General features: G+C 37.8%; 1 protein-coding gene across 1 annotated transcript in view; it reads left to right on the top strand.

Moving 5' to 3' along the window:
- The window catches only part of KCNJ3 (potassium inwardly rectifying channel subfamily J member 3), a 231,024-nt gene extending 227,801 nt beyond the window's left edge, over positions 1-3,223 (top strand). The window contains exon 3 of the mRNA XM_040440508.1: positions 1,050-3,223. Within this exon, the coding sequence (XP_040296442.1) occupies positions 1,050-1,630 (581 nt within the window). The 3' untranslated portion in view covers positions 1,631-3,223. The remainder of the gene's footprint in view (positions 1-1,049) is intronic.
- The last annotated feature ends 11,024 nt before the right edge of the window (positions 3,224-14,247 follow it).

The following is a 14,247-nucleotide window of genomic DNA, read 5'->3' as shown; positions in this document are numbered from 1 at the left end:
CGAAATGCGATATGTGACCCAGGACCTTAACAAGAGTGGTGCTATTTTTTTAAAACTTTTAAGGGTATGTCCATGCGGCACATGGATTTGATAGATAATCAACAGCCGAAATCAACAACTGAAATTCCGACTTCTGCCACAGCGTAGCATGAGTATTAGCTTTATTGTTGCTTAAAGGGGTTATGAGACAATAAAAAATTCAGCTGTTTTCAAACTAGCCCCTTCATGTGAATACTTTTGTAATTGCATATAGTTTACAATTTGTATAGCCATTGAATTATATAAAAAAATATCTGTATAGAGTCACCTGCTGTTTGCCTGTTTTTTATTTTTCTGTCCACCTCATTGACGTGGACGTACATGCTCAATTACATCCTTGAAATCCCTCCTGAACTGTGATAGGCAGAAAGCTGCAGAAGAAAGTACATGCCCCTGAGCTGCAGCAGAAATGTCATGTCCCCTGAGCTGCCAGCTTGACATAAATCTAGCAGAACAATTTGAGCAATGAATGGGGAGATTTCTGGATCTATGTGAGGTACGGGGGGTTCTAGCTTTGTTACAAAGAGAATGTCATTTACTATATGATGTTTGAATTTCATTTTTGACATTAATCATGGGATAACCCCTTTAATGGAGGTCATCTATGCCTTAAAACAGTCAAGCAGCTGATAAACAGGGGTTGCTGCAAATGAAACCTCCAGCAATCTTACATTGATGGCCTATCCTGAGGATATGACATCAATATTCTAAACCAGCAAATCATAGCACATGAAAAATGTGTTGGCTTTCTAATGTGAATTTAATCTATATATTAGCCAACTCTGGGCAGAAGATGCTCCAGTGATAATGATTATTGGCAAGGTCAACTTTCAATGTTGAACTGAAAATTTTCTATCAGTTTTCCCGCCTCTTAGCCTCCTAGGGTATGAACATTTTATCCCTGTTTTAATATGGAATGTTTCTCAAAAAAGGACACATTTTACTATAGTATGTCGGGATAATACTTTGTTAATATTTTCTTATTTAACATGTGTTTCCTCTCCTTCTAGGAATGACCTGTCAAGCACGGACATCCTACACAGAGGATGAAGTTCTGTGGGGCCACCGGTTTTATCCTGTAATATCGCTAGAAGAAGGGTTTTTTAAAGTAGACTACTCACAGTTCCATGCAACATTTGAAGTTCCTACTGCACCTTATAGTGTTAAAGAACAGGAGGAAATGCTTCTCCTATCTTCACCAATTATAGCACCAGCAGTAGGCAACAACAAAGAAAAAAACTGTTCTGTAGACACTTTGAATAGTCTGGATGACATTAGCACAAAAATGCCTGCGAAGCTCCAGAAAATGACTGGCAGAGAAGACCTGCCCAGAAAATTGCTCAGAATGAGTTCCACCACTTCTGAAAAAGCTTACAGCATGGGTGACTTGCCAATGAAACTTCAGCGAATAAGTTCGGTTCCGGGAAACTCCGAAGAGAAACTGGTCATTAAGACAACAAAGATGATTTCAGATCCGATGAGTCAATCAGTAGCAGATTTACCGCCAAAGCTTCAAAGATTGTCTGGTGGTAGGATGGATGGAAATCTGCCACCAAAGTTACGGAAAATGAATTCCGATCGATTTACATAACAAAAACATTTTAGGCATTAATTATAAAATGGGTTAGAAAATAAATCCATGAAATATATAAGGAACCATACCGATGTAGCTCGCGAGGAGATACAAAAGGCTGTCTTTCCCATGATGGAAAGCCTATACTTGGTGGCAGTTTTAATGGAAGTCTGGACTGTATTGTATATATAATGCTTTGATAAGGGACCTAATATGTTTTTACGGTCTTTCTAGAACTGAAGTAATACTAATTGGCATGTAGTATCACATCACGCATGCAATAATAGTGTGCATATTTTGCATATAGTTTTATGGCATGACTCTTACTTTATATTGTATAATCTAAAAAAAAAAAGGAAAAAAGGGGCATTATTCTCCCCCGCTATTTTTTAAGACTAGTAATTCTATTATAAGAAAGGTCAACTATAAGGGCAAAGTTTTATTTCAGATAATCTATTATTTGGATACAGATTGTAAATATATGTCTATTCAAGTATGTTTCCAATCATGTTTTAGGTCTCAAAACAGAAATTCTAATTATAATATTGCTGGTTAATGTTTATTGTATGTATCTGCCATCCTCATATATACCTGAATTGATGTTAAAGTGTTATATCTATCTCAGACATTGATGGCATCATTGTCAGGTGGCTGTGGGTCCCACCTCTGGGACCCGCTTCTATCTCCAGAATGGGGCCCTGGAAGTGAAGGAGAACACACAACACATGCACGACATGCTTTCTATTTGCTGCTATTGGAGTTCTGCAAAAAAAAGCTGAGCCAGCACGCTTGGGTATTTTAAGAAGTCCCAAAGTGGTAAACGGAGAGTGCACCGCGCATGCATGGACAACTCTCTATTCACAGGTATGGGACTGCCAGAAATTTCCGTGCCAGCATTAGGTTATTTTCGAAACTCCCATAGCAGAGAATGCAGGGTGGCCACGCTTGAGCAGTGTGGTCTTCTTCACTCCGGGGACCCATTTTGGAGATAGGAGCTGGTCCCAGAGGTGTCGTCAATCTGGCATTGTTGGTCTATCCTAGTTTGAGATGTGAATAACTCTATGCTGAAGGCAGCATATACTAGTGACAGAGACTCTGGTTCCAAACCAGGGTCACTATTTTTTGGAAAGTGGTTTTCTTAAAATCACTGTTGAGCAGTGTGTTCTGGAAGTTGGGTTTCTTAGGAGTCATTGTATTCATGAGCTACTGGCTAACACACCCCAAAGCCACTGATTGAAAGTATACCAATCATCCTCAATTGGGAGAGGGAGGTGCAGCTCATGAACATTTGGACTCCAGTGCTTAGGTCCTACTGGGGCTTCTCACTGGCCAAAAATTACTAACTGACTCTACATTGTAATCAGATTCTCAGTGACCTGCTTATTCTGCCTTCAGATAGGGCAGCATGTAACTAGTGACAGATTCCCTTTCAGGTCTTATTACCGTGGCAGGGATGTATGTACATGGAGCTGTTGGCATGCCATGAACCACAGTATGTTTTTTTTGCTTAGAAGCTATGCTTCAATGGAAGAATGGCTCTGAAATCTGGAATCCGATGGAGCACGCCTCAATTTGTTTCCGGTCAGATTCCTAAGGAAGTCTATGGGCTCCTCATTAGTCATGTACAGGATGCCTAACACTAAAAAGCACAATGGGTCAAAGACCACACATAATTACTACATATAAAAAGGGCAGTTATATCAGAAAAGATGTTGATGCTAAAAACATTTTCAATTGTTGCAAAAAAGATTTTTTATCAATTTAATATCTGATTTAATTTAAATTCATATCGTCCATGTCAACTGGTGCACATTGTTTGTTCTAGAAAAATGTTCATTATTTTCTTTATTTTTTTAAGTTAGCAGTTTAAGCTTAGACGGACAAAATCTGATTAATTAGAATTTCTGTTTTAATGATGTCCTCTGGTCTTTTCATTTCTCCTGGACTGATTACACATTTTACATGTTTAAATTCATTTTCCCCTAAAAAAAAGTAAAAATATTTAATACTTAAAAAGTGATCTCTTATTATGACATGAATTTTTCATAACTGTCTGATTTGATAAGTTATAGCTATGATGTTTTAGCTCAATTTTTAGCAATTTTTTTTCTAGTTTGTATTCAAATGTTATATATCTACACAGTATGTACAAATATAGTACTCTATATATTTTAACTCTGCCCTTAAAATCCATTGGGCTGTAAAAAGCCATAACAAAATTTTATAAACTATTGCATTTTAATGGTTTTTTTTTTCTTTTTTTTTGCCTTTCCTTAAAAAAATAGATACAGTATCAATCTCCCCATGGGGATTTTTCACATTCTAATTCGGTTTTCCGCTATAATGTATGACTTCAGTGTGATTCTTCAAAAACAAGCTTAAATATGGATGCTCTGAATATTGCTAATATTAGGTATAAATTATTATATCTATTCGGACATTACTATATTATGCAGTTTTATATACTTAGATACTATTGTGCGCTTTTGTACTGTAAAATTTAAACAGAAACCTTGCATAATTGCAAAATGACAATGATACATTTATAAAAAAATATATATATTCATTTTTGGTCAATAGAATGCAAAAATTGCAAAAAAATAATAAAAATAAAAAATATTCTAAAATAGTTTCAATTCACACTAATATACCATACACAAAAAAAGTATTTAAAAACTGCACCACATGTAAACTTAGATTTTTTTTCACACCTTAAGTAGTGTTTTTTTTCTCTCATAGCATGTTAAGCATTCGCAGGCATTTAAGAGTGCTAGGACAACGTATTGCTCAAGTTCATGGGTAGAATGGACTTTCCTTATTCACATCGCCCAGTATTCTTCAACCTGTTGCTCTCTAGCTGTATCAGATCTATAACTTCCAGCTTATGGAGACCATCAGACCATGCTGGGAGTTGTAGTTTTTTCAACAGCTGGAGGGCTAAAAATAGTTAGAAAAATGTAAAATCTTCTTTGAGCTAGATTTTACAGTAGACATACTGTATAGGTATAATATATATAAGAGTTACTCTGTAAATTGTCTTAAAGATCTTTAGCTACAGTATGTATTCACCATATCTATCCAGAGCTGAAATAACAATTGTAGAGGATCCTAAATGAACCTCTTCTGGTCTGGTGTCTGTTCAGACCATTCTGGAAACCATTGTTCTTACAGTAGTATGATTTTAAAAAATAATAATAATACATTTCTTAGAAGCACCAAAATCAACAATGTAAAATCTACATGTCAAACATGCGGATTTCATTGAGGATTTGCTTGTACTGTAGACTGACTTGATGTGTGAATTCACTCTTAAAGGGTTTCTGTCACCCTGCAAAACTCATTTTTTTTTTTTTTGGATAGTTAGATTCCTCATAGTGCGATATAGGAGAATATAATGCTCTTACTTACTTTCATGCGGCCGATTCTTTATAAAACGAACTTTTATAATATGTAAATGAGGGCTCTACCAGCAAGTAGGGCGTCTACTTGCTGGTAGCTGCTGCAGAAATCCGCCCCCTCGCCGTGTTGATTGACAGGGCCAGCCGTGATCTCCTCCTCCGGCTGGCCCTGTCAGTAATTCAAAAATCGCGCGCCTCGCGTCATTCGGCGCAGGCGCTCTGAGATGAGGAGGCTCGTATCCTCAGCACTCCCTCAGTGCGCCTGCGCCGATGACATCACCGAAAGAGAAGACGTCATCGGCGCAGGCGCACTGAGGGAGTGCTGAGGAGACGAGCCTCCTCATCTCAGAGCGCCTGCGCCGAATGACGCGAGGCGCGCGATTTTTGAATTACTGACAGGGCCGGCCGGAGGTGGAGATCACGGCTGGCCCTGTCAATCAACACGGCGAGGGGGCGGATTTCTGCAGCAGCTACCAGCAAGTAGACGCCCTACTTGCTGGTAGAGCCCTCATTTACATATTATAAAAGTTCGTTTTATAAAGAATCGGCCGCATGAAAGTAAGTAAGAGCATTATATTCTCCTATATCGCACTATGAGGAATCTAACTATCCAAAAAAAAAAAAAATGAGTTTTGCAGGGTGACAGAAACCCTTTAAAGGGGTTGTGCCACCATTAAATGTTACTTTGATCATTTTAGCATGAAAAACTAATAACTTTTGTAATTTATTTTATTTTCCAAAAATGCTCCATTTGTGAGATATTCTGTTGACGTTGTTATAATGGTGCCCCCTGGTGTTCAATCTGTATATGTCCACCTACTGGTTGCACATGCTTAGGTCCATCCTTCAACTGCTGCCAGATCCACTGTAAGAAGCTGTGACAGTTACCTAAAATAGCTGTCAGATGAATGCTTGGTTGGCCAAGAATTATTCCTTCTCACCCTCCCAGACACAGGTACACCTAACTCAGCCAAGCACACATGTGTTCTCAATAGGAAGAGGGTAAGAAGCCGCTACCAGTCAATTCTGTCGTGGCTCATGTCACTAGAGAACAAAGGATCAAGCATGTTGAAATCCAAAATGCCCAACCCTTCTAAGTCATGTTCAGGGAGGTTCTCATGCAACATCCATGAAATAGACAGATAAAGTGTATAGAGCTATAATACAAACATCTGAATAAGTTCTCCCTGCTATCATAGGTAACACAAAGTGTTTGCAAAGTAACTCAAATGTAAAAGTAAACCATGAAGACAGAAACTCTAACCCTACAGGCAATGGCTAACATTATGTCATAGTTTTTTTTATTTAAAAAAAAAAGGTTACTTAGCAGAACTAAAAGTAATTGTGACACATATATCACAGTAATATCTTGTGACAAAAGCCATTGAAAAGGTCGATTAGCATTTTCTTGCCATTGTTTATTTAAAGCGTACCTAACCATTTGACAGACTTTGCAATAATCAATAGCACAGTGTGCGTACATGACAAATAACATTATTTCTGGCCATTATGGTACTTGCATCTGACATTTTTTAGCAGTTTTTCCCTGTGCATGCTCAATATCTAGTTTGCAGTTCTCAGACATAAGGGGTGGAGGCTAGTTGCCATCCACTGAACACAGAAAGCAGAGGAGAATCTGCTTCCTAACCATCTCTTTTGCAGTCAGAATCAGCTCCATGATCAGGTAGGATATTACAGAGGGGTACTGAGCTCAATGGTTGTGACTAAAGCAATTAGGAAGCTTATATCTCAGCCCACGCAGCTTCAGCAGTCTGCTCGTCTTTGTGTACTCCTGCTCATCCCTCCCCCTCCCCTCTCCATAGACTTGTATCGACATGTGTAATATGATGCTCCTGCAGAGCTACTCCCATATAGAATGGGATTAAGGAATTTTCCAAAGTGAAAAGCAGGGAGGGGGAGGGGGCGTGGTTGAAGTAAACAGCTGATAGGAGAACTAGACATTTCTTACTGATAAGACATATTACAAAGTTTCTTGTGGTCGCTTGTACTATTGATTTATGTAAAGTTGTATGAAACGTTAGTAACCACTTAACACTTTAAGAGTGAACTTGAGATTTGCTACACGTGTATGTTTCACAGGACACAATAACTACATGATATAATTCACAGTGAAATCTGTCAAAATAGCTTAACTTAAGGCTCCCTCTTTCCTCTCCTGACCAATTTTCTAAGCTAATTTATGGTCAAGATTTAAGGTTGAAACTTGATTGGTAATTAATCAGCTTAGAAGATCATCCAAAAGAGGAGACAGAGGAGATGGAGAAACAGTCAGTCTTGACAGATTTATCACAGAAAGCATTTTGCAGCCGCTATGCACTGTGAAACATAAAAGCTGCAGAATCCAAAAAGAAGCAAAATGTTTAAGAAAAATTCTTCTGTATTACCAAAATGTTTAGTTTTTTTTTTTTTTGCCCAAAACACATGCAAATCAATAGTAGCTCTCCAGTGTAATGAAAGACTAAGGAAAAAAGAAGCAATGGATATTTACTAATACGAGGACAACTCTTGAGTTAGGGTATATTTTCTATCAAACATTGTTCAGGATTTGAGTTTCAATTATTTATCATATCTTCTTTAGAGCAGAACAGAGAAAATTCATTGATGCTACCATAAGGGAATGAGATCTATGAATCTTTGGTCAAAGTGATCTCGGGAACTCAGGAACACAGAGATATATGTATATCTAAAAGCTTATTTATTCATGTTGTGTATAACGATACTCACAGATACGCATCTAATTATTTTACTATGTAGTTTTTATCACATAGGCACTGGGTGCAATTTATTTTATATATTTTTGTGTTTTTCTTCTTTTTTTTTACAGCGTGCTTGTTTTTGTTAAAAGGGATTTTTCAGCCCCTGAAAAAGTAATACTATGTTTATGGATGGAAATAACAAATGTTTGCACTTACCTTTTAAATCTCCAACTGCTCCAATGTTAATGGCTTCCTCAATCCCTGAAAACCTTTCCTAAGGCTACTTTCACATTTGCATTTTTGCTGGATCCGTCATGGATCAGCAAAAAAGCTTCGGTTAGGATAATCCGTTATGAATGGATCCGGTTGTATTATCTCTAAAAAGATGAATCCGGCACTAAAATCATTGTAAGTTTTATTTTGTGTCCAAGAAAACAGATCTGGCACTATTGACTTACATTGTGTTTCATGCCGTATCTTTCTTGGTCTGTATCCCATGGCGCACTAAAAAAACGCTGCTTGTAGCACTTTTATGTGCGTCATGGGAATGCAATGAAACGGAATGGAATGCATTCTGGAGCACTCTGTTCTGTTCAGTTGTGTCCCCTTTGACAATGAATGGGGACAAAACTGAAGCGTTTTCCTCCAGTTTTGAGATCCTATGACGGATCTCAAAATGTGAAAGGAAACACAGATGTGAAAGTACCTAACTCTGCTGACTTGATAATGTCTATCCTTCAAGGCAGCAATTCCTTGGCTACAGTGTTAGTTTGTTGACTACAATGTATTAGTGGCAAACTTTACCACCACTCAACCCAAGCTAATATTTTGGGCCCCAGAGATTAGGGGTCCTCCTGCTAGGCATAAGCAGTTGTTAAAAAAACAAGTCTTAAAGTGCGTACATACTAGTGATGAGCGGCAGGGGCAATATTCGAATTCGCGATATTTAGCGAATATTTGGGCGAATATTCGCCAAATATTAGAGAATTCACAAATTCGTGATCTCCAAGCATTATTTTATCGATTACGAAAATTTGCATTAAAAAATCGCATAAAAAAAACTAATATTCGCGATTACGAATGTATTTAGCGATATTCTAAATATTCGCGAATTCTCGAAGTGCCGATATTAGCAATTAAAATTTGCAATTCGAATATTCGTGATCAACACTAGTACATACCACCTGTGTAGCCAGTTCAGCTGCATAGTGGCTCAGCGGTGGAGCTATAGAACAGTAGCAAAAGTGCACATGCTGCGCTGCTAAGCAGAGAGTGGGGCACAGCAGTGTGATGGGGTGGGGTAGAGTGGTGCAATGAGGCAAAGCTTAGCAGGGTGATGGGGTAGAGCTTAGCATGACAGGGGCACAGAATATGCCAAATCCTCTCCTGATTGTAGTCACTTCTATGGCAAGCAAATCAAGAAGATCATCATTGTACAGTAGAGAACGGCTGACATGGGAGTAGTAGTAGGTTTGAAAGGCAAATGCTAATTTTTTGTTATTATAACCAAAATGTTTAAAAAAATGTAGGAGGCTGGAAAACCTCTTTTTATTACAGATTAATCTATATTGAGGCTCTTTATGCTAATGTTATGTCAAATTTAAAGGAACACTCCAAGCAAAGCTGGTAATGTGTTATGCCTAGTGCAGGGCCTAAGGGGCATTTCTTGAAATCTTTGTCCCTCCGTGCCCTGGACTAGGTACAATGTATAAGTGTTAGCCTAAGTGCACCTTTAGGGTGCTCCTTTTGAACACTATAATATTAGTAAAATAGTATTCTCTTTCCAGGAAAACACTTACCTACAAAGGAGTTATGGTCATTTGAAATATATTTTAACATATAAGATTCTCTCATGGTCCTCTAAACTCATGGTCAGAAACCTACTATGTCTGTTCATGTTGGACAGGGTAAGAAGTTACTTGTTCATGCTTTAGTGTTTCGATGATATTTCTTGCATTTAGAACCACCCGTTGATCATCTACAAGGTTAGAACACAATATAAAACGTATACTTGAAAAATGTACACCCAATAAATTATCTGTATTCAGAATCTTGGCGTGTTTTTTTTTTTAAATGGTTGGTTGACTCTAAATTGAAAGGGACTGTCGATCTACAGTGAAGAATTTCTTCTACTGGTTCACCTGCAGTCAATCTAACGCTATGGTCTCCAATATGTACTGTAGCCTTTAAGCTGTTGCAAAACTGCAACTCTTATTCTGCTTTGACTACCTACAAAAATGCTTGCTGGAAGCTGTAGTTCCCCCATAGGTTGGAGAGTGTTGTTCTAGACCCCTGACATATAGATTTATACAGTATGAGCTAAGCTGATCATAAAGGGGTTAGTAAATTTTTAGTTACATGAAATTACAAAAATATTCAGATCCAGGGGCCTGTTTGAAAAATGTACAATATGCTTTATTAAACACCGTAACCTTTTTACAACACAGCTTGGTCTTTCTCCAAGGCTTCTATATTAATAAAAGATCCCTGAACAATTTGTAAGAGATTAGAGAAAAAAGGCTTTGGGTTTTTGTTTTTTTTTCTCCAGAAATACTGACACTCTTGTCCATGGGCCATGTTTAATATTGCATCTCAGCTACATTTAATTGAATGGGGATCGACTGCAATACCAGATATGACCCATCGTGCTGGTTCTAGAAAAATTTATTTTTCCCCCCTCTAATTTCAGATAAACCTTCAAAGGGGTTCTCTAAGATTGTTATACTGATAGGACTAAATAGAAGCAGGGTGACAGTGACCCATTTTATTCTGGAGGGAGCTTTGTAGTTCTTGCCCCTATTCCCGGCTTTGGAGCTACTGCAGAACAGACAATCACAGGAGGGGCCAGAGAGGGGGCCCAAATATGGAAGGCTTATCTTAACCACAGTGCATCAATAAGAATATCTCAGAAAACCCCTTTAACTTTACACTACTGGGGCCACTGGAAGGCTTGCTCCATGCATTCGTGAGGCTTAAAGATAAAGTTAATCTGCAAACATTTTACCTAATGGCTTAAACTTTGAGTAGTGGAATAAAATTAGCTTATTATTCCTTGGACCAAACTAGCACATCAAAATCAACCAATTTTATTCTAGATCTCATTTTTCATAGGTTGCTTACCAACAGTAGCGGAAGCTATCTTGGTGCTCCAGGAAGGGGTGTCAATTTTTCCTAAAATTCAGAATGAATTAAATTTCCTTCTGTCACCACCCTTCTCCTATCATTCCCTAGTGTTCTAACCATTGTTATCCAATTCTATCTCTTCCACACATAAGCAGTGCAAACCAGTTGGCCATCCTGGCACATACTTGTACAAGGTCTTAATTTGGATCCATGCTTTCATTACATTCTTCAGTTCTTCCCCCTACCTCACTTCGAACCCCAGGTGACTGCCTCCCTGCAGCCCTGACCCTGAATAACTATTACCAGCTTTTCTACTCTTAATTTGACAAGTACAACTCTTTTTTTGCCTCAGATAAAAAAATATATATATTTTGATTGCAATTGTGGTCTTCCGTTTGGCTGCAAATAAATACAATTTGCCTATGTACCTTTAGCCAAAAAAAGACATGACCGACTAATTGTGTTGTGACCGACTAATATACTCAGAAATAACACTTCCAATACTAAGAAAACACTTCCTGTAGGCAGACACTCCCTTTGCCAATTTGTCAATGATCTGGTTTAAATTATATATTTTTTTTTTAAGGACTTAAAGGGGTTCCACGAGAGTTTTATACTGATGAAATATCCTCTGGGTAGGTCAACAGTATTTGATTGGTGGGGGTCTGACACTCAGGACCATGACCGATCAGCTGTTTGAGAAGGCAGCAGTGTTCGCAGTGGTGTTGCTGATGATAGGCCATCAGTATAAAACTCCCAGAAAACCCCTTTAATTGGCACCTGTCAGCAAACTTGTATGTATGAAACTGACTGACCTGTTGCATGTGCGCTTGGTAGCTAAAGGCATCTGTGTTGGTCCCATGTTCATATGTGTCTGCATTGCTGAGAAAAATGTTTTAATATATGCAAATGAGCCTCTAGGAGCAATGGGGGCGTTGCTGTTACACCTAGAGGCTCTGCTCTCTCTGCAACTGGTGTGCCTTCTTCTCTTTGATTGACAGGGCCAGGTGTGATGATGCTTCACTGCCTGGCCCTGTCAATCACAGTGCAGAGGGTGCGGCAGATGCAGAGAGAGCAGAGCCTCTAGGAGTAACGGTAACACCCCCATTGCTCCTAGAGGCTCATTTGCATATATTAAAACATCATTTTTCTCAGCAATGCAGACACATATGGACATGGGACCAACACAGATGCCTTTAGCTGCAGTTTTATAGGTTCAAATCTGTTGACAGATGCCCATTAAAATCACAAAAAAAAAAAACGAAAAATGAGATTTTGCCATGTAACAAGTCTATTTCTATACCTCGATAATCAAAATACATATATATATATATATATATATATATATATAATTACAAAAAACAAAATGGCTGCACACCGTTATATATACAAGTATATATAACGGGGTTCATTCTAGATAAAAGTGGTACAATACCGACTATAAATGAGTATAAATGAATAATTCATTTATACTCATTTATAGTCTGTATTGTACCACTTTTATCTAGAATGACCCCCATTTCTTAGCTCTATTGCTTCTATATATAACGGTGTGCAGCCATTTAGTTTTTTGTAATTATGTTTTTTTTTTTTGTTTTTTTTTATTCTTTCATGTGTTTTTTTTCCACCCAGGACATTTTTGCCTATATCCAAATGAACCTTTTTATACTGTATTTTTTTTAAACACTACATATTAATAGGTTGTAAATGAAGAATACCATCAATTTGGATGGCACCAATAGCCATAATTATTGTGGAATGTAATTTCAGATATTAAATGATGACACCTGATGTACAGTGTGCAGTGCATAATACTTTGACTCAATAAAGTTTTTTTTTTTTAAACTTTCTACGTTTGTGCTTGTTTGTATCGAATCAAGATTTTTTCATTGTCGATATGGTTTATATATTTTGGGACAATGCAGACTAAAGTTAGGTCTATCCAATATACTGTAACAATAAAATAAAATAAAATGTGATTATTTCTTTTTAGGCCTCATGCAGACAACTGTATTTTTGGTCCATGTCTGATCCACATTTTCTTGCGTATTGCACATGATCCCATTCGTTTCTATGGGTCCAAAAAATAACAGACAGCAAGCGTATGGAATCTGTGTGCTGTCCACATCCACAGATTATAGAATCTGTCCTATTCTTGTCCGTTTTGCAGACAAAAATAGTTTTATTTACAGTGGTTCCTGTGGGATGCACACGGACCGCATCCATATTTTGCAGATCCTCTGCAAAAAAGTATACGGTTGTGTGTAAGAGGCCCTACTCTTTGTATTCTGCATGAGCCCTTGGTTTTAGCGAACTAAACATATAATATCCCTGCACTGATCAAAGTTTGGTTTAGGTGAACGCAGCGTCAGACTTAGGTCCCTTGGGCCCACCTGAGGGAATTATTCTTGGGGTCCAACCCGAGTATCATCAATAAAGTTAATTAATTCAAAACCTAAGACACAGACCCTACTGTCCAGTGATTAGCTCCAAAAATATCCCCAAATGCAAATTTTCTCTTAGACTTTTGGGACCCATTATGGCTTCATAGACTGGGCCCACCAGAGGATTTGGTACTCTGGTGGGTCAATCCAACCCTGAGTCCAGGTCCGCATTAGGGCCATCAAAAGGAGGCCTTAGGCTCTCTTTACATCATGTTAGAGCCATATGGAAAAATCCCATGTGAACAGAGCCTAAGGTGGTTCTACACTGACCATGTTGACCCTGCTGATATACAATATACAATATACACAGACTTAGCACCATATGTTCATTTTACATACACACTGATTATGTGTGCTAAAAGAGGACCTGTCACCTCTCTTGACTTTTCTGTTTTAGTAAATAATAGTATTCCACATGAGATAACAATTTAAAAGCATATTTCTTCTGAAATCTTTGCACTGTGCCATTCCTCTGTTATTCCTTCTACAATTTCTGAAATAAAAGACAAATGGGTGTTACCAGTTGTGTGCGTGTCCCCATGTGACAGTATCCAATGAGTGCTGACAGTGTAGGGAAACACATGTTTGACAAGGTGACTGGTAACATCTAGATTTCAATTTATTAACAATTCCAGAATAACAGAGAAACAACTAAATACAGAATTTATGAGAAAAGATGCTACGGAATTATGGAGAATGCAAGTAGTTACTAAATCAGACATGTCAGGAATGTTGAAGAGTCCTCTTTAAAATGATGACTGAATTATTGAGAGTTTTTAACCTCTAAATGTCAATGAAGTTAAAAATAAAATGGGTACATTTAAAAAAATGTGCCACCTATAATTTTTGTTTGCCAGTTAAAACCAGACAGTGACACGTCTTTTTTTCAAATCAGTTTTTATTTTCTAATCGTAGATTTTGGTAATTCTATTTCCTGAACATGATTATGGGGG

This window comes from Bufo bufo, chromosome 7 (genome assembly GCF_905171765.1).
Source record: "Bufo bufo chromosome 7, aBufBuf1.1, whole genome shotgun sequence".
Classification (NCBI taxonomy): domain Eukaryota; kingdom Metazoa; phylum Chordata; class Amphibia; order Anura; family Bufonidae; genus Bufo; species Bufo bufo.
The sequence above is the reverse complement of the archived record's forward strand: the minus strand, read 5'-3'. Positions and strand labels throughout refer to the sequence as shown.